A 19,282-nucleotide genomic window follows, 5' to 3' on the forward strand; every position below is an offset into this window, starting at 1 on the left:
GCGAAGCGGCATAATATTTTCCAAAATCACTTTGGGTGTGCATAACTGAAACTGTTCCACTTCAGCTGTTGAAAGCTGTTTGGAAGTGGAGGGTCCTTTTTAAGGTCGTTATCCATGCGAACCCTTGGGAATATAAATAGTGGAGCAATAAACTGATCTCCTGCAGCATTAATTGTTAATAGCACCGTTATATTCTTTCCCCTCTCCCCTGAAGTTAATTTCCCTATCTGCTTTTTTCCTTTAACTGACAATACTTTTAATTGGTTTGTATGCACGCAGGAGACGCCTGTCTCATCACAATTAAATATTCTGGACGGTGCGAAAGAGTACTTGTTCATGAGCTCATATAGTTTGTCAAAGAAGCGATCAACCTGTTGTTTATTAAAACCTGATGCACGCTGCAAACTAGTAGACTCTGCTGTTCGTAAGGTTAGATCCTGGTGTCGTTTTAAGAAATCATAATAAAAATCAAGGTCGGCTGTATTGTAGACGGCATTTGTTGTAAAAATAACTCACGCAAGAATTGCTCATTTATTGCTCATTTACATATGTCGTGTTGGCGACCAACGATCTCATCTGCCGTAGGAGTTGTGTCGGCTTTTTGTTGCCCAATTCTTGTCCCGACAGCAGTTGCTTGATCTTCTGCGTTTCCGAGAGGCATGTGCGCTTCAAGATGGCTGCCTTTAATTTTGTATAAGGCTCCGTGGGGTGTGGGTCGATCATGACGTCAGCCAGTTCGTTTGCCAGGTCGGGTGTTAAAGCGGAAAGGACGTAGGAATATTTCGTTTCTTCCCTTATGATTTTTGGATTTGCCAGGTTAAAGTTTGCTTCGACTATAGCGAACCAAACGTCGGGCCTTGTACCACCGCATGGTGGAATCAGGGGTCGAGATGCGGCTACGATTTGTTGTTGCACTTCTGTCTTCGTCTCGGCTTTGATTTGTTCCGCGCTAGTGTTTTCCATGCTTTTACCGCGATTAGGCGAAAGTTCAATATGGCGGGCGGCGTGACGTGGGCAAACCGGTCGTGATGTCTTTTTCCAAATACACGTTGCACCACTTTAAAATTCAATTCGGAGTCACCACTGTAGTGCCTTTGTATTGGGGTTGCAGTCACAACGATTAACGAAAACAAATATATTTACATAAACTACACAACTATGAATTATCACTTAATAAATAATAAGTATTACAAAAGCAATTAAGGGGCTATTTCGAATACAAGTGTACCTCATTCATCGGTCACTTCTCTTCTTCATGCATTGGCTCCTTTTCATCCAGAGTTACCTCTGGATGCTAGGACTCTTTTAAAAAACCCTGTCACATATAATGTGCGAGTTTTAGAAAATGGACAGCTAGTATATCTCGGCCTTCAAAATTCAATACAAGTATTTCTGTCTAGGTATCCCAATTTTTTAGAAACTAACTTAAAACTGGGTTTTAATATTGATGGTTTACCACTATTTAAGAGTTCTAATTTGCAGTTATGGCCAATTTTGGGAGTAGTACAAAATTTTGAAGTAAATAGACCATTTGCAATTGCTATATTTTGTGGAAACTCGAAGCCTAAACAACTTGCTGACTTTTTGGAAGACTTTATAAAAGAACTGTCTTCTTTACTTGAAAATGGTTTTGAATACAATAACACTCATTACAAAGTATTAATTAATTGCTTTATTTGTGATGCACCCGCACGTTCATATCGCACATCTAGTTCAATAGTGCCGCAAGTGCCAACACAACAATGTTAGAGTACGTGCAAATAAAGTTAGTGCTGTTTAGATATCCAACCATAACAATTGCATATTACTATCGATTTTTGTGCGCCTTGTCATACATTGATTATTTAATGTGATACTTTGATTTTAATTTATACCATTATCAATGGATTAATTAAAAGTATAATTTTGTTAGTTGTGGCCATATTGCGTCCACCACTTTTGAACCACCCGTGCATAAAACCAAATAGTTTTCTAGTAGTTGTGGCGTTATTGCAGTAAATTACTAACTGAAATATTTTTTTTATTCAAAAGTAAAAAATATATAAAAGTATATAAAAGCACGTTCATTATACTCTAAAAAAGTTAAACGATTACTTTTCACCAATTATGTTATTATAGAACCCATGGTACACTTTTTTAATAGCATTTTTTGCACATAAATAAGCAAGATGTTCTTTAGTTTTTTGAGATATCGATGGGGCTTTTACAAAGGCCTTTTCGGGATAACATGCGCTAATGTCAATGCAACGCCTTAGTTTTTCCTGGATGTTAATTTGTTCATATTCAAGGAAGTCAAAGTCAGTTTTATAAAAAAACGACGTTGGATAATTTTTTTCTACGCGTAGAACTTGAATCTCATTCCACACAACCTTTTCTTGTTTGGAATTAATTGAAAAATGTTTCCCAATTGTGTCGCTAAATTTTTTAAAATCCAGAAAATCTTCTGTGGCAAGTTCATTCACGATGTAGGGTGTACCTTCTTTCTTGGCCGCTCTGATAATTGGAGCCCATTGTGACGGTACATAAATAGGGCCACTTCTTAGTACTCTACGCTTCTGGCGCTCAATACTGGCGTGCATTGAGTCTCCTTCATTTTGGGTATGGCCTACCGTAAGGAATTTATGTGTAATGCTTTTGACATCAAATTTGTTAACTGCGCAGAGATACATAGAAACAATCATTTTGTTCTTATTTTGCCCTACGCAGTTGTCGGAATAGAAGATGACATCTTTTCCTTTGCACTCCGTTTTTAAATAATGTAATATACAAGTTGCTATTTCATTAGCACCTCTATTAGCAATCGCCTCATGCCAAAAGTAACAAAACCCTCTTTTCGATGGTATTTCAAAAACTGTGAAGTTCAAACAATTTAAACGGCATTTGTAATAAAATGTGGAAACATCTCCACAAGGCGTCGGTAAAACCGCTTGTAAGTCAAAACAGGCTATTTTAAAGGAAGAATCTTGTTTTCCTTTCTCGACGTCTCGAGCCTTTTCTTCTCTACTCTTGATTTTGTTGTTAATGTGCCGTTCGTATCCTTTCTGAAGCGACAATCTTTCGTCTGTATCAGAATTTTTAAAGGTTTCGCAAATTGCACATTGGTCCTTTTTAGGTTGGAAAAATGATATGTTAAATTGGGTTTTAAAAATGTGTTCATAGGTACATTTTTTGGCAACTGGCAACCCTTCAGCCTCTTGCTCGGATTTATAGTATCGATACATTTGCGCTATCGTTAAAGATCCGTCTATGTACTCACGTGTCGTCTGTGCTCTGAGATAATGAGATTCTATTCGTTCAAAAGAGTTGATGTGAGCAACAATTTTTTCTTTAATCGAAGTATTGATTGTTTCCCTCTTATTGAAGTTTCCTCTTCGATCTCTTTCTATCAGAGCATTACCATTCGATTTTTTCCATGTTGTCCTTATAAACTTATCACCAATGTCCAGGGTGTTCATGAAAAATGTTTTACACACTTGTATTTTAATTCCTCGCAGCGTCAAGTAATAACACAAATTTTCACTGCGATTACTTCCCTCAATGGCTCGACGGTATTTTACTTTTAGAGTTTCCATGTGACTACTTACAAATTGTCTTTGAAGAGCATTATCTCCTTGTTTCCAAAAACAAGTGTGAATAGTTAGTCTATCAGCATCGGTAAATTTAGTAGTACACGCTGACCTGCATTTTGTTGTACAAGGAGGTTTTAAACGTTTTCCAGGAATCTCCCTATTACCTTCAGACACATAGGGCAAACCTGAATTTACCCTCATTTTTTTCACGTTCCTTTTCCAAGTTTCGGGCCTAGCGATTATTTTACGTGGTTTTTTCTTTTCATCTTGAGCTTCAGCGATAATCCGTTTTTCTACATCATTATTAGGGTTCACTTCGATTTCAGAGCTTGTGTTTTCTGGTGAACTAGAATCATCACCTGAAGGTGTGTAATCTTTATCATTAATGGAATCATCTGAGTCAAAAATGGCTGCATCATTATTAATCTAGAACGCAAATGAGTGTAATATGGGAAGATTCTGATATTAACTGGTCACCTCCTCCGCTTGCTGGTCGTCCAAGGGAGTCACAACATGTCCATTACTAATCTCTGACACTGCAGTATTCCCTGAGCATCCTGGTAAATCTAGCGTTGTTGAGTTCTAATATAAAAATAAGTACATAATTGTTATTTAAAGTTAAATCAACTTACGTTATGTGCCTCTAATCCAAAAATGGGATCATTGTATTTCGAAAAATCTACCTCTAAGTCCAATAAAAAGGGTTGATTCGTAGAATACTAAAATAATAAAAATTCAAATAAATGACAATATTATTTGTCGTGAATCATGACAGATTCATTTAGACTTACTTCTTGTAATATTACGTTAGGTACCAACTGGCAATTTTGAAGTTCAGCATACGTTTTCTTTGGTTTAGAGGTGTTCTAAAATACAAATACATCTAGAGATTATAAAACCAAGCGTTTGTTTACTCGAACCTCACTCTCTTTCGGATCCTCGTTTTCAATGTTATCTTTATCTAAAGCCAACTTTACTAACTTTTTTGCACGAGACATAATAACAAACGAATGTGCAATACTCGCTCAAGATACAATATTTGTTCACTTAACACCAAATTAATCTGTTGCCAGCGGAAACAAACACACACTTCACTGTTGTTGGTAGGAAAGCAACTGCGTCATAATTATAGCGGCAAAATAGTTTTTGATGCTATAGAGCCATAACTGTTGTTTGCGGCGGTAGCGCACCATGATGCGCAAGTATTCAAGAATCATATGGCCACAACTGACAGTTACGGCTCTATTGCACCACAATACTATGAACCTGCAATAGGGAAATATCTTACACTGCATTGAATAATATTAAAATGTTACATATGGCTATATTGCAGTGCATGCGTTAGACATAGAAGAACAGCAATATGGACTTAAGTGAAAATTTGAATTTTTTGCACTTATGGCACTATTGAACTAGATGTGCGATATCTCAAATGTATTAAATCACATGGGGGCTATTCCTCTTGCGAAAAATGTACTGTGTCGGGAACATATCTCAACGGAAGGGTAATATTAAATAATATTAATTCTACCTTAAGAACAGATGAGAGTTTTAGATTAAAACTAGATGAGGAACATCACTTGGGTGACTCTCCTCTATTACAATTAAATATTGGACTGGTGACATCCTTTCCAATAGATTATATGCACAATGTTTGCCTTGGAGTCACTCGTAAACTTCTAAATTGATGAGTGGCATTTACAAAGTTAGATTATCATCCCAGTCAGTTCAAATTATATCTGGGAAAATGGTTGCATTAAAACATTATATTCCACAAGAAATAAACAGAAAACCTCGCCCCTTAAGCGAGTTAGCTCGTTTTAAGGCAACGGAATTTCGTAGTTTTCTTTTGTATATAGGACCTATTGTTCTCCCTCAAGTTGTCGATATTGCTATATATGAGCATTTTTTATTACTGCACGCGGCGATAGTAATCTTATGTTCAAGAAAACATATAGTTCAATTTGGGTGCGACTCTGCTTTTCAACTTTTGAAAACCTTTGTACAACACAGCGAGCATTTGTATGGTGCTGAATTTCAAATTTTTAATGTACATAATTTAATTCATTTACCAGCAGATGTTGCCATGTATGGGCCACTTGACTGTTTTTCGGCATTCCCACTTGAAAACTTTTTAGGACAGTTAAAACGGCTAATTAAATCTCCAAAAGAACCATTAAAACAAATATGTAAACGACTACAAGAAATTAGCTTTCTTATTGATGAAAAGCAGCAGTCAGGTATTGATATTTGTGGTAAACCCCAAATTGAACATTGTCAAGGACCAACGATTTCATTAGCATATTGTAAGCAATTTAAAAAGGTTCATTTCAAAAATTTCATATTGTCTATTTATTCATTTTCTAAATCTGATTGTTATTGTATGATTAAAGACAAGGTTATTCAAATTCATAATTTTGTGTCACAATTAGAAGGTAGTATTTTGATTGTTTGTAAAATATTTTGTAGATACTCATCCCTGTATGAATATCCTTTTAGTTCGGCAAAGCTAAACATTTTTGTTGTGAATGATCTATCAGTGTTACAAACTTGGCCACTATCAAGTGTTAGTGGGAAATGTATTCTTTTTCCACACATACAGGGATATTTTTCTTTTCCTCTTTTACATACACTTAATATATAGATTAAGAGACAATGGTCTTCTACAGTAAGCAATATAATATTTTTTGTATTTAATATAAGTCTTTTGTGGTATTCAATATATATAGTTACGTTATGTGCATTTTTATTTATTACCTATATACATATATACACACACGTCAATAGTAACGTATACATCACGTCAATATTGACGTAATATATCAGGTCAATATTGACGTAATATATCACGTGAATATTGACGTAATATCACGTCAATATTGACGTAATATCACGTCAATATTGACGTAATATATCACGTCAATATTGACGTAATATATCACGTCAATATTGACGTAATACATCACGTCATTGGGATGTGACATAATCACGTCATACCTACGTCCAAGTCACGTCTTTTATATGTCATTAATGACGTTCTATATGACCACAAAATGGCGTGATATTGACGTCATCGTGCTAGCTGGGTGGGATGTCATATCATATTTAATTGCTCTCATTGCGAATTATTAGACTTCGCATAGAATGCATACCTATCTCGTTGAGAAATGAATGAAGGATTAAGCAGCAATGCCGACTTCCTACATCATAGTAATAAATCTGTGATCATAGGTAGTAAAGCCATGCCATTTTGACCCAGTCTCAGTCTTGGATTTTGCGTGTTGTAGCGTTTCTTTAGCATTTGAATTTCGAAAGTTGGAAAATTTTTAACATTCCCCCCTGTAAGAAACTGCTCCGTTCGTCCCTTCCTGCTACTGAATTAACGGTTCTGAAAAAACGGAAACGATCCCGAAATCTTTACATTTACCCTGACCTACAGCGTCGCGCTCGCGGGTTCTTTTTGCCTTATGAACGAACGAGAGCGGTATATTCACTACAGTGGTCATGTATTTAAATTCAAATGAGAACCCGCCATGTTTCTCCGCCATCTACAGGCGAACCACTGCACTTGCGTTTCGCTTTCGATCTAAATATTGTGGGAAACACCACTAGGGTCACTTTATAATGAAGAATTTTCGTACAAATTTCCTTTAATTGACCATAAAATCACTTGAAACTTATGTGTTATCTTTGTAATGACCCCAAGAAGGCAATGACGAAAATTCATGGATATTTGATTTCATAAAAAATTAAAATTGCCCATTTTCAAAAATGTAATTAACCTATTTATAGCCAATGTAGATCGATGAAAATTCGTTACCTCCTGCGCTGGTCCTTGCTAATTAATATAAAAAATTGGGCTGATACCACAAACGGTTTTTAAAAATTGTACAAAAATCTAAAGGCATGTTTTAAGTGTGTTTTCTACGCTGATCCCCACCACTCCGGCAGCGCGCTCTTAAGGTATAATTCATATTGACGGCCAGTCGTTTTTGATTGCCTTTTTAGCTTCTGCTCTACAATACACAAAAAATCTAGAATATTGCGATAGATGTAAAGAAATTAACAATATAATATCCTTTATTTTTTCCAGTCTATCAACATACTTTTTAATAATAAGTAAAATCACTTTTGATTGTCATGGCTCCCTTCACGAATGGCTTCTGCTAAATTATTTATTGCAGATGCGAGAGACTGCAAGCCAAGAGATATATTTTGAAGTCCATCAACAGTGGCAAGTGTATGGTTTTCCAACAATTCTATAAAATGTCAAATAATTCAAATCCTGTACTATGATAAATGAATTTTATATACAGGGTGACAATTTGAAAACTTACCACCCCCCATATCTTAGTAAATAAACGAGATATTTAAAAAAATCAAAATCCGTTTCGGTAATTCGAAGGGGGAATCACTATCACAATGACATAGTTGGCGACGCACCTCCTCACACCCTCTGCGCCCAAGCCACCCCAACTTTTAAATCTTAAATAGGGACCCCCCATGTGTGATACGTCGTTGGAAAGCTCTGAAAAAATGCTTTCCAACCATACCAAATAGCATTACATTTAGGTTAGTAATTGTCGTGCAAATCAAAAAATAAACATGGAAAATCGTATTTAACTTGAACTTCCAAAGCCGACTCGACAGCAACTCATTTTTGATCGCCAGTGATAATCTATTCTCAAACTCTTGTCGAACCTTTCCAATGTTGGTTTTGCAATATTTCGACATTCTTGAATTATTCTCTGTCTTAGTTCGTCTAATGTTCGCCGGTTGCGTTTTAAATACGACAGATTTCAAATGTATCATATTAGTTTATTTTTTGATTTGCACGATAATTACTAACCTAAATGTAATGCTATTTGGTATGACTGGAAAGCATTTTTTCAGAGCTTTCCAACGACATATCACACATGGGGGGTCACTATTTAAGATTTAAAAGTTGGGGTGGCTGGGGCGCAGGGGGTTGGAGGGGGTGCGTCGCCAACTATGTCATTGTGATTCCCCCACCGAATTACCGAAACGGATTTTGATTTTTTTAAATATCTCGTTTATTTACTAAGATATGGGGGGTGGTAAGTTTTCAAATTGTCACCCTGTATGTGAATTTATATAAACAATTAATTTATTCACTAATAAAGAACAAATTCAGTTTTCCTGTTATCCAAATTATAAAATAGGTAGGTATTTAACGTTGCATAAAAAGAGTTAGGTGCATAAATTATTTATAAATGTTAACATATTTACCATTAGGTGTCTTTCTTGGTCTGTTTTTCTTCACTGTTGTGCCTTTTGGTTCCACAATCGTTGAAGGACCAGCTTGTTCCATTTCCTGCTCCAGATCTTCCTCCTGTTGATGCTCAATTTCAACATCTTGTAGTTCCAGTACGGTCCCTATAGTTATATTATCTTCGACAGGGAGCATACCAAGTTCAGTTATGGTTTCCATACCCGTAGCTACAGTTGGCAACCCAGATAATTTGGAGCACCGTTCTTCTAAATCCGTTAACGTTGTACCCTCCCGTATTTCTTTTTTTTTCTAAGTGCTTGTTCACAATGGACATAAGCGTTACAAAAACATAACAGATACATAAAACATAATATTGACATAAGACATAATTTTACGCAGGTGGAGAAAGTGTTCACAGTGACCGTAAGATTATAATTATCTGCGTAGGCGAAAATCCAAAATTTAAACTCGGCAAAACGTCAAGAACATAGCAATATTATTTGTGGTGTATATGTGTGTGTCACTGAGATGGATGGAAATTTCAACAGTTTTATTGCTTTTACTGTTAAGAAGACAGAGAGACAAAGTTGTTACAAAACAAAAACGACGTTGGTGGGTCAGACCTATAAATCGAGACCGAGAGAAAAGGGGAGAATTTAAGAATTTAAGCGTGTCTAGAAATGAAGCTGCATGATGAAGAATGGTTTTTTTCATACCAGGATTATTCGATCACCTTAATAGGTCTTTTGTCCCCTTTATTAAACAATTAGGGTTTTAATCGCACCAAACTAATCAGTAATTCGACGTCTATATGTTTTCCATACCGTGTTGGATATAATCAAAGAACAACACACGAAGGACCAAACAACACCAAACTATGAAATAATGCGCCAAAAACTATGTACCAATTTAAAAATAACCAGATTATGTTGGCAGAAGAGATGTCATCGACGTTAGACGTAGTAACTGATATGTCAAACCAACAGCGCAGTGCTGCATCTTTGTACCCAACAGAAATACACCTAATTCCACTAGATTTTTCATAAAACCTACGTAAAGTTGAAACCGACCCAACTTTATGTATTTTTTATGTACCCTTTCGGTAGGACATAAAACATACACAAACATTTACAAAAAAATAAAAATTATGTAATCATTGTGAACACCTACGTTGGTTTGCTACTATTCAACATTATGAATTATGCATCTGTTATGTTTTTGTTACGCTTATGTCCATTGTGAACAAGCACTAATATGTGATTTCCATACAGTAAATGCATATAAATTATGTAAATAAGTCCTTAAAATTAATATACTTGTTACCTACATTTTTCCAGCCTTCTCCACTTTTGGTACAACCTCCTACAGCGTTTACTCTAGCAGCAACTTTCTCCCAGGCTTCTTTTTTTACTTCAGATGTTCCTTTTCCATATAAAATGGTGTTATTGCATTCCACAGAGTCCATTAGGCACATTAACTGTGCCGGAGTAGCTCTTTTTGTGTTTTTTGTAGTCATATTTAATTTATAGATGAAATGAGCGAAAACAAATTAGGAAATTACGAAACGATTTCAAAGTATGGTTAGAAGAGTGAGATTTAGGTTAGAATAACTAGATTTATTTGAACTACTATACATATTTGCAGCGTTGCCACATAGTAATTATTGACAACTTTAATGTCAATTAGCAGTCTTATCAACGCTGTTACCGAATACCAAATATTTTCAACATTGAGAATATTAGTTGATATCAAGTCAACTATTGACGGTAGTCAACCACGTTAGTGAATAGATCTGAATGTGCATGTTGTTTTAATTTTTCTTGAATTGTTATTCGTAAATATTTTATATTATTAACCATATTTTTTTTTGTATTGGTGGGGAAATGCTCCTTCTGCACACTCTAGAAGGAAGTTCCAGAGTAGTGTGGGGCTCTCCCATTTGCTAGGTATACCCACTAAAACCCCACCTAAGGCTTCGGCTGCTGAGGCCATTTGCCTATCACCCATTTTTATTACTTTTCTTTGAAGAGTTTTTACACAGATATAGACAAGTACGACGAACGAGAACTAAGCAACATACATACATACTAATCTCGCATATCACATTTCATTCGAAATTTTTTATTTGTTTATTATAAATTTTTATTGTAGGGGGTCTTTTAATATCCATTTCCAGTATCTTCTAATTTTTTTCTTGAGTTTTCTTCAATTAGGTATAAAAATTTTATCATCTGCATATGCAATTTTTTTGACATTCTCTTGAAAACTATTGTTAAAAATAATATTCCAAAAAGTAGGTCCTAATACTGATCCTTGTGGACAACCTTTACTGATTTCTTTTGTTATTTTCTGATATTTATTACTATAAACTGTAATTCGGTCCGTTAAATAATTTTTAATAATTTTCTGTATTGATAAATCACATTTAATTTTTCCTAATTCATATAGAATAGCCGGCTACCACACATTATCAAACGCACCGGCTATATCTATTGATATTCGTAAAACATATTTTTTTTCCGAATTGTCGGAGTTGTAGTTTCGAAGTAATTGATCTACCCCATATTAGGCACTATCCTCATATTAGGAGACTTTCCTACACTGCATACACAGCTTTCGCCGTTTCTTTGAATGACACTACATATAATAATATTATCTTCACTGATATCATAATCTATCAAGTTAGCCCCCGAAAATGAAAAAAAATATATTAAGACACATTTTTTAATAGTGCTGGGATTGTGCTACACTGTGCCGCAAATATCTAAATTTGTGCAGGCTATAAAAAAAAATAACCCGTGTTAAAAAATTCGGGGGCTAACTTGACGCTCAGCCCCCGGGTTTTTTTACAAATTTCAACTGATTTCAACCAAAATGAATTGTGCTTGTTGCATAATTAATTGTGCCGTTAAAATTTGTTTGATGCAGTCAGCCGGTAGCCAGTTTTTATAAAATCAATTCTGGGGGGTTAACTTGACGCTCAGCCCCCGGTTTTTTTTTACAAATTTCAACTGATTTCAACTAAAATGAACTGTGCTTGTTGCGAAATTAATTGTGCCGTTAAAATTTTTTTAATACAGTCAGCCGGTAGTCAGTTTTTATAAAATCCATTCTGGGGGGTTAAATTGACGCTCAGCCCCCGGGTTTTTTTTACAAACTTAAACTGATTTTAACTAAAATTAATTGTGCTCGTTGTGTAATTAATTGTGCCGTTAAAATTTGTTTGATGCAGTCAGCGGGTAGCCAGTTTTTATAAAATCAATTCTGGGGGGTTAACTTGACGCTCAGCCCCCGGTTTTTTTTACAAATTTCAACTGATTTCAACTAAAATGAATTGTGCTCGTTGTGTAGTGAATTGTGCTGTAAAAATTTTTTAATGTAATCAACCGGTGGCTGTTTTTTTTATAAAATCTATTTTGGGGGCTAATTTGACGCTGAGCCCCCGGTTTTTTTTAGAAATTTTAACTAATTTCAACTAAAATGAATTGTGCTCGTTGCGTAATTAATTGTGCCGTTGAAATTTTTTTTATTCAGTCAGCCGGTAGCCAGTTTTTATATCAATTCTGGAGGGTTAACTTGACGCTCAGCCCCCCAGTTTTTTCAAAAATTCAAATTGATTTTAAACGCAATTAATTGTGCTTGTTATGTAGTAAATTGTGCTTTGTATTTGCATAGTTATCTTCCTTTCAATTTTAAATCTTAGTTTCATAAATAACACAGAGTGAACCTAAGGGACTCCGACATTCCTCAGACAAGAAGAGCACGTTATTATTGTTATATTTCTATTAATGTATCAATTTTGGGCGCCGCGAGTCTGGACGTAGTCTAAACATCCGTGGTTCCATTGTTCGATGTCGCAGGTTATTACCATCGGCCCGGGACTGAAGGGAACAGTCTCAATCGTATGCCTCATATGAATAGTTGATTTTAATAATATTGTATTCTTTACCGTATATCGAAACTCGAATAATGTTCTTTGTTTAATAAAAAAATCATATTTTAATTTCGTTTACGTTTAATTATATTAATATCTTATTATAAAAGTTATATACCTAAAATATTCGTACTTTCTAAATAATCTAAATACCAAACTGCAAGCAGGTAGTTGTTAGATTTGACATTTTTTCACGTCATAGTTCAAGAAACAAAATTTGCGATGTAAAAGGAATGGATTAACAACTTCTACCCCGAGTGGTATATTCAAAGAACGTGTTTTCTTTTGGGATTAGAAAACAACTACATTTAATAACTGCACAGGTTACCTAAATAAGTCGTTAGCGTTATTGACAGTATTTATGCTTCCTTAAGTCGTTAAGTCAGTAAGCATTTTTACGGTTGTTATTGTACGTAACAAAAAACACATTAATGTTAAATCTTAAGGCAAAGCAAATTTACAAAGTCAAGCGTTGTAACTTGAAAAATAAAAGGGTCTCTTTATAACAAAAATTTGTCATCGAAGTTACGTATTCTTTTTCTTATAAAATTAGAAGTATGTTCGAGAGTGCTTTGTGCAGTACACACTACACAGTACACGTAACTGGTTGAAAATATTTGTTAATTGTGGGTCGTACTACATTGTTATCTATTATTCCACTCTTAAATATGGTTAAAAAAAATTCTAACTTAGCGAACGAATTCGCAACGTTTGCGAAATACAAAGAGGAATTATTTTGCTGTAATGGAAAAGTAAATCCACCTTCCCATTCTGTTTGGAAAATAATCGCAAAGCAATTAAATTACGCTTACACTCCAAAGTTATTATATACTGTTATATTATCTAATCGCTACCAATTTAGAAGTAGACTTCAAACAAAAATTTCAGAGCCATGTAGTCAACCATCCATAATAGATGACGATTCAGATGACAACATAGGCATTACTTCTGATGAAAAACTAATCAACAGTATAGAATTCTCATTGACAATATCCTCCCAAGAATGGTTAAACATTATTCCTGAATCAAAAATGTATAGGGACGGAAGGTTATACGATATTTTACCACCTGAAAAGTGGGCAGGTCTTTTAGCTTCTCATTTTTGGGACGTTACTAAGATTAATTGTACCCTTAGTTTTAAACGTGCTAAAATTAATCAAGGAGAGCATTATTTACTAGTTTTTGGATCATGTACTACTTGCCAATCTGTCTTAACTGGAAAGTTAAAACATATGCCGCAAGGAAATAGTAGAGTAGTCATTCGTTGCAGTTATAGTGGTACTTTTGAATCTTGTCGAAGTACAACAAAAAGACAACTCCAGCCGGCCTGTGTGGCGCAGTTCAGTTGAAGCTGGACTGTGGTGCTAGGGTCCCTGGTTCGAATCCGGGTTCGGGCATGGATATTTGTAAATGTATAGTGGGTTGGGTTGGTAGAGCAGCCTTGGCTGAAACCCCGCCCACTCAAAATTAAAGGCTAAATAAATAAATAAAAATAAATAGAGGACACCAACGAAACATGCTCGCAAAAACCATTTCTGAACGGAAGGGTATTCGCAAAGAAATGGCCAATTGTATGATGGATTATGGCGATATGGAACCAAACATACTATCTAACAGTAACGTATTGAGAAATGCTGTATATGAAAGCAAAAAGGATGATAGGTTCCATAATGACCCAATAATGGGAATTTTTATAATGAAGTACTTATATCCTTTTAACAATTACATTAAAGATATTGGTCTGGATCGGTTTTATGTTCATTATTGGAGTACCCCTCAAATTCATCTGTATAATCATTATTGCAAGAAGGTCCCGTATTCAAAGGTGTCGGTAGATGCAACAGGAGGACTAGTAAAAAAATTAATTCGACCTGATAACACAAAAAGTCGAACGCTGTTACTTTACGATGTCACTTTAAGAGATACTGTAACTAGCACTCAATACTCTGTTTCAAACATGTTATCAGAGAGACACGACTCCGATAGTATAACACATTGGTTGAATTTTTGGATTCGAGGTGGTGCAATTATTCCTAATGAAATAGTATGCGACATGTCCCTAGCGTTACTATCGGCAATAGTACGAGCGTTCACAGGATTTTCGTCATTAAATAGTTACATAAAGTATTGCTTCAATTATCTAACTGGATTACAATCTAATTTTGAGGTACCCTGTTATGTCCGTGGCGATGTGGCTCATGTAGTGCACATATATTGTCGTTGGCCGTGCCTTAAAAATGCATTGAGAAGAAGTAGACAATTTTATAAAAGATGCATGGGGCAACTTATTCAAGCAAAAAATATGCTAGAAGTGGAAAATATATTGAAAGCAATATTTACAGTTGCCCTTTCTGAAAGTGATGGTGTTATGTATGGAGAAGAGACACCTTGCCAAACCAGCAAAAATTTTTTATTAAACCTAATCGGGAATGAACTGGCGACAGAAGAACTGCATTCAGAAGAGCAAGATACGGAGGATGTCTGCGAAAAGGAACACTTTGAAGGTGAAGAAAGTAACAACTTTATGCAATGGGGAAAAGAAATAGAAAATGAGGTCCGAATCAAAATCTCATCTTCATCGGGAAATCATGATAACGCACAGTATCTACCTGAATTAGTTCCAAAGATCATAAAATTATTGCAGTATTTACCAATATGGTCTAACGTCTTATCAGGTGAATTTCCATTAGCCAAAAAAAGTGCTTCGGTCGAAAGCAACTTTAGTGAACTAAAAAAACGAATCTTTTCAAATTCTGTACTACCTTTGCGGTTAGACGCGTTTTTGTCTAAACACTTATTGGCGCTTGAAGGAACTATGAAGATTGCATCTTCTAAAATAGAAAACGTTGTCCTCCCGGATGCTATAAAACTCTCGGAAGCTATAAAAACTAAAGGTGACTATATTCGTATAATTCATAAAAAATACAAAATAAATTAATTTCAGATAGCATACATGGCAACGGTGATGACCATTTATTTGTACATCTAGTGCAGTCTAAAGACACAGAAGGTAAAGTATTTTTTTAAACTAATTTAAACATATCGCTTTTCTATACATATGCAGGGCAGGGTAATAGTAAAATAACAAGTTTGGAAATGGTATCAAAACAAATAATTTTTTCTCAAAAAATTTGATGTTGAAAAACTTTCGAATGGCGGCTATTCTTAAAAAAATAAAAATCGAATTTGATGTTTACCTTTTTTGCCAAGAGTTATACCCAGTTTCACAAAGGCTGATTAAAGTTAACAAATGGGTAAGTCAGTGATTATTGATTAAAGAATATGATTGGTTGTTCATTTAGCACTACTATCCAATCAAATTACTGAATCACTACCTTAATCATTTGTTAACTTCAATCAGCCTTTGTGAAACCGGACATTAGTATTGCTAATTATCTGATACGAGTCATTTTTGTGGTTTTTCATAACTTCAAGAACTCCTTCTAAATGCTTCAGTGCTCCGGATCTAGGAGAACGATTGTGTTGATCAAAATATTGATTTTTAAGTAGAATCGTGGTAGAATCCGACAAATTTGATCTGTATTTTTCTGTATAGAGTTCCTCAGTCTATAGTGAACTTGCGTCACGGGCGCTTTCGTCACAACCTTAATCTGGGTTACCGTGCACCCATGATTCAACTTTAGTTTAAAAAAAATGCAAGGAAATAGTTCAAATGGTATGAGATACCTATTTATTATATATAGATATCTTCATAACTTTAAGACAATAATTATCAAACACTTCTTCAATGTGATTTTTTAATCAAAGTTATGTCTTACTTTTTAAAACACTGCCCTGATTTAGCAAAGAAAACTAATATTTAGTCTTATTTTAGAACGAATAAAAAACACGGAAGAGTTTTCGGCGGAAGAAAATTGGAAAGGAACTGTCCTGCCCATAAAAAAGCGGAAAAGAAGTTCCTATTTAGAAAAAAATTCGGAATGGTTGGAAATGAATTTAAACGAAAGCGTTAGATCATTAGCTATAAATATTATAAGAAACGGCAGTTGTCCAGATTTAAAAACAGTTAAAATTGAAGGACTACAATACATATTCACCAATACTTGTGGCTTTGATGCAATTGTACATCTCATAGCTTGTAATTGGTGCGATTATCCTAATATGTCAAATATTTTTAAGTTTCAAGAAACGCGCTTAGGAAAATTAATTGAAATGTGTTTCAAAACAATCAACACAAAATTGTATAAACTTAGAGCGGAGCTTCTTTTAGATTTATTCAAAAAAACAGTAACACAATATTCACATAATTTAATTCAAATTGACACACAATCCACAATTGAGTACCTAATTAGGTCTCTTTGTCAAATGGGCGAATTGCAATATTCGTTAACGGAGAAACGCTTTTGCAATCAATGCAATAGAGTAAAACTTTTAACATCTCCGGATATTCCAGTTGCTCCGCATCTAAATTTAAATATTGTTAAAGAACTACATGATGTTTCACAAACAAGAAAATGCACCAACACAGACTGCGACAACTATCTCCAATTGTACATACGAATACAATGAAAACTATCTTTTTTTTGAAATAGGTAGCAATTGTCCTCAAAAGCTGTCGACCATAAAGCGTTCAGTTTGGATTAATGACCAAAAATATCTTTTAGGGGGAATAATTACATATTCAGGATCTACTGCATCATTTAATGAAAAAATGTTAGGTCATTTTAAAACCTACGCTTTCCGACTGCATGGCAGATGGGAAATTTATGATGATCTGTTAAAAGAAAAAGAAACATGTGTGGACAGTGAAAGTGTATGCATTGAAGCTATTATATATGTAAAGCATAATCAATAAACAATTACCGTTCGTACCCATGTCTTTGATTTATACCTAACTTGCAAGTTCACCTGTTTGTCGTGTGTATTAGAAGCTTTGAATGCCAGGAAAAGGTATTATCTAAAAAAGTGGCGATCAGATGAACGCTAAAAATGTCCGATTTGTTGTTTCCGGTTACATGGCGCACAATATAACGCAATGTATGTTTAAAATCGGTTCTGTTTGTTAAAAAATCCTAGAGCTAAGGTTTAAGTTAATCGCCAAAATTGTTTTATAAAACAACGGCTTTTGTTAAATTGTATTTTAGAATTACCGGCTGACTGTATTAAAAAATTTTCAACGGCACAATTAATTACACAACGAGCACAAATAATTTTAGTTAAAAGCAGTTGAAATTTGTAAAGAAACCCGGGGGCTGAGCGTCAATTTAACCCCCCAGAATGGATTTTACAAAAACTGGCTACCGGCTGACTGCATCAAACAAATTTTAACGGTACAATTAATTACACAACGACCACAATTAATTTTAGTTAAAATCAGTTGAAGTTTGTAAAAAAACCCGGGGGTGATAAACTATACTTTCCCTTGGCAAATTCAACTTGTACCATTTCATTTAAATAGGGACGAGGATTGATGCGAGTTAACTTATATTGGGAAGTTTTATCTTCCCAATGGAAAAAATTTTCATTTCTAACAGCCTTACTTTGGACGAATTTGATTTTTGAACACCTAGTTTGTAATCCTCAGTCATATATTTTTTTCATTTGTTTAAGAGATTTTTCCACCTGGTGGTGAAAATAATCTGCCGACATAAAGGTATATCCCGTTTCAAAATATTTTAAAGTTAAAGAATTTAAAGCAGTCTCAGAAGAATTCACCAGATAAGTACAAAAACTGAACAAAGCCCAATTTTTATTTTGGGCCGCGCAGTTGTCTAACCACAAAATAACATTTTTATTATACCTGAATCACAATCTCCGTTTTAAACACTCAAATGCGTGCGAAAATGACTTCATTGTATTTCCTATTTTTAAATTATACTGCAGGTATAATAAAAAATACTATAAGATACACGTGTATAATTGGTCTTTAAAGCACTTGCAACGTTAAAGGCACTCCGCTTTGCGTCGTGCCCTTAAACTCGTGGCGCGTGCTTTAAAGACTTGATTATACACTTGTATCTTAATATACTATTTTGACATCTCTATTATCTAAAAAGAATGCGTAAAAAGCACTTATAATGTCCTCTTTCGATCGTCCTGAAGTCGCTTCATGCCACACAACAGCCGTTGGAAAGGTCTTCTGCATTTTTCCTACCGGAACAATGCTTTCGTTAAAGGCGATAATGCGCGGTACAAAGATCACCTCTTTGAACATTTCTGCCCGAGGAATGACCTGAAACAAAAAATGCTGTTTTAATTGTGTTCTGGAGGTAACGTTTTTATTACAGCCGTTTAATAAACTATTTATAGTGATGTGTTTACCTTCTGAAGATCTGCGGAACATGTCAGGGTATCAGGAATGTCAGCTTTAGCATCACTCTGGTACTGCTTCCTAGCCAGGTTTGCTTTTTCTATAGGTTTCTTCCATAAGGCACATGCATCGCATGCAATTTCTAAGGATTTGGAGTTATGATTAGACGTCTTTTCATGCATTTTTATTTTCTCACAAATGAAGCACTCTTCGTGTCCAAGAGATGAAAACGAAATATTCATTTTACTAACAACTTCTCTGTACAGATAGTAGGA

The 19,282-nt window shown here is 34.8% G+C and overlaps 3 protein-coding genes and 1 pseudogene across 4 annotated transcripts; 1 reads left to right on the forward strand and 3 right to left on the reverse strand.

Annotated features, from left to right (window-relative positions):
* Nucleotides 1-531: 531 nt before the first annotated feature.
* Nucleotides 532-963, reverse strand: LOC116182177. Its single transcript, XM_031502694.1, has one exon. It carries the CDS (start codon nt 961-963, stop codon nt 532-534), a length of 432 nt encoding a protein of 143 aa, XP_031358554.1.
* Nucleotides 964-1,710: 747 nt separating this feature from the next.
* LOC116182181 lies at nt 1,711-4,963 on the reverse strand. Of its 2 annotated transcripts, XM_031502698.1 has the most exons (5): nt 4,490-4,963; nt 4,361-4,435; nt 4,202-4,288; nt 4,047-4,151; nt 1,711-3,995 (listed from the first exon to the last, which is right to left on the reverse strand). In XM_031502698.1, the coding sequence occupies exons 1-5, from the start codon at nt 4,565-4,567 to the stop codon at nt 2,091-2,093; spliced, it is 2,250 nt and encodes a 749-aa protein (XP_031358558.1). In that variant the 5' UTR covers nt 4,568-4,963; the 3' UTR covers nt 1,711-2,090. The 2 variants fall into 2 exon arrangements, with proteins under 2 accessions (XP_031358558.1, XP_031358559.1); XM_031502699.1 differs by having other exon boundaries at nt 3,861-4,151.
* A 10,549-nt stretch (nt 4,964-15,512) lies between these two features.
* Nucleotides 15,513-17,266, forward strand: LOC116182178. The gene is made up of 3 exons (XM_031502695.1): nt 15,513-15,630; nt 15,681-15,746; nt 16,572-17,266. Exons 1-3 carry the CDS (start codon nt 15,552-15,554, stop codon nt 17,264-17,266), a joined length of 840 nt encoding a protein of 279 aa, XP_031358555.1. The 5' UTR covers nt 15,513-15,551.
* Nucleotides 17,267-18,070: 804 nt separating this feature from the next.
* Nucleotides 18,071-18,984, reverse strand: LOC116182179 (annotated as a pseudogene).
* Between the last annotated feature and the right edge of the window lie 298 nt (nt 18,985-19,282).

This window comes from Photinus pyralis, unplaced genomic scaffold, assembly GCF_008802855.1.
Source record: "Photinus pyralis isolate 1611_PpyrPB1 unplaced genomic scaffold, Ppyr1.3 Ppyr1.4_unclustered_Scaffold4096, whole genome shotgun sequence".
In the NCBI taxonomy this organism is placed as follows: domain Eukaryota; kingdom Metazoa; phylum Arthropoda; class Insecta; order Coleoptera; family Lampyridae; genus Photinus; species Photinus pyralis.

What these genes read in the sequence shown, in the direction of transcription:
- LOC116182178 (XM_031502695.1), top strand. Translation starts at nt 15,552, where the DNA reads ATGAAGATTGCATCTTCTAAAATAGAAAACGTTGTCCTCCCGGATGCT. An exon ending in GGAAGCTATAAAAACTAAAG is followed by an intron (nt 15,631 to 15,680) that starts GTGACTATATTC and finishes AATTAATTTCAG; the next exon opens with ATAGCATACATGGCAACGGT. An exon ending in GCAGTCTAAAGACACAGAAG is followed by an intron (nt 15,747 to 16,571) that starts GTAAAGTATTTT and finishes GTCTTATTTTAG; the next exon opens with AACGAATAAAAAACACGGAA.
- LOC116182181 (XM_031502698.1), bottom strand. Translation starts at nt 4,567, where the DNA reads ATGTCTCGTGCAAAAAAGTTAGTAAAGTTGGCTTTAGATAAAGATAAC. An exon ending in AGGATCCGAAAGAGAGTGAG is followed by an intron (nt 4,436 to 4,489) that starts GTTCGAGTAAAC and finishes TTTGTATTTTAG; the next exon opens with AACACCTCTAAACCAAAGAA. An exon ending in TTGGATTAGAGGCACATAAC is followed by an intron (nt 4,152 to 4,201) that starts GTAAGTTGATTT and finishes TTTTTATATTAG; the next exon opens with AACTCAACAACGCTAGATTT.
- LOC116182177 (XM_031502694.1), bottom strand. Translation starts at nt 963, where the DNA reads ATGGAAAACACTAGCGCGGAACAAATCAAAGCCGAGACGAAGACAGAA.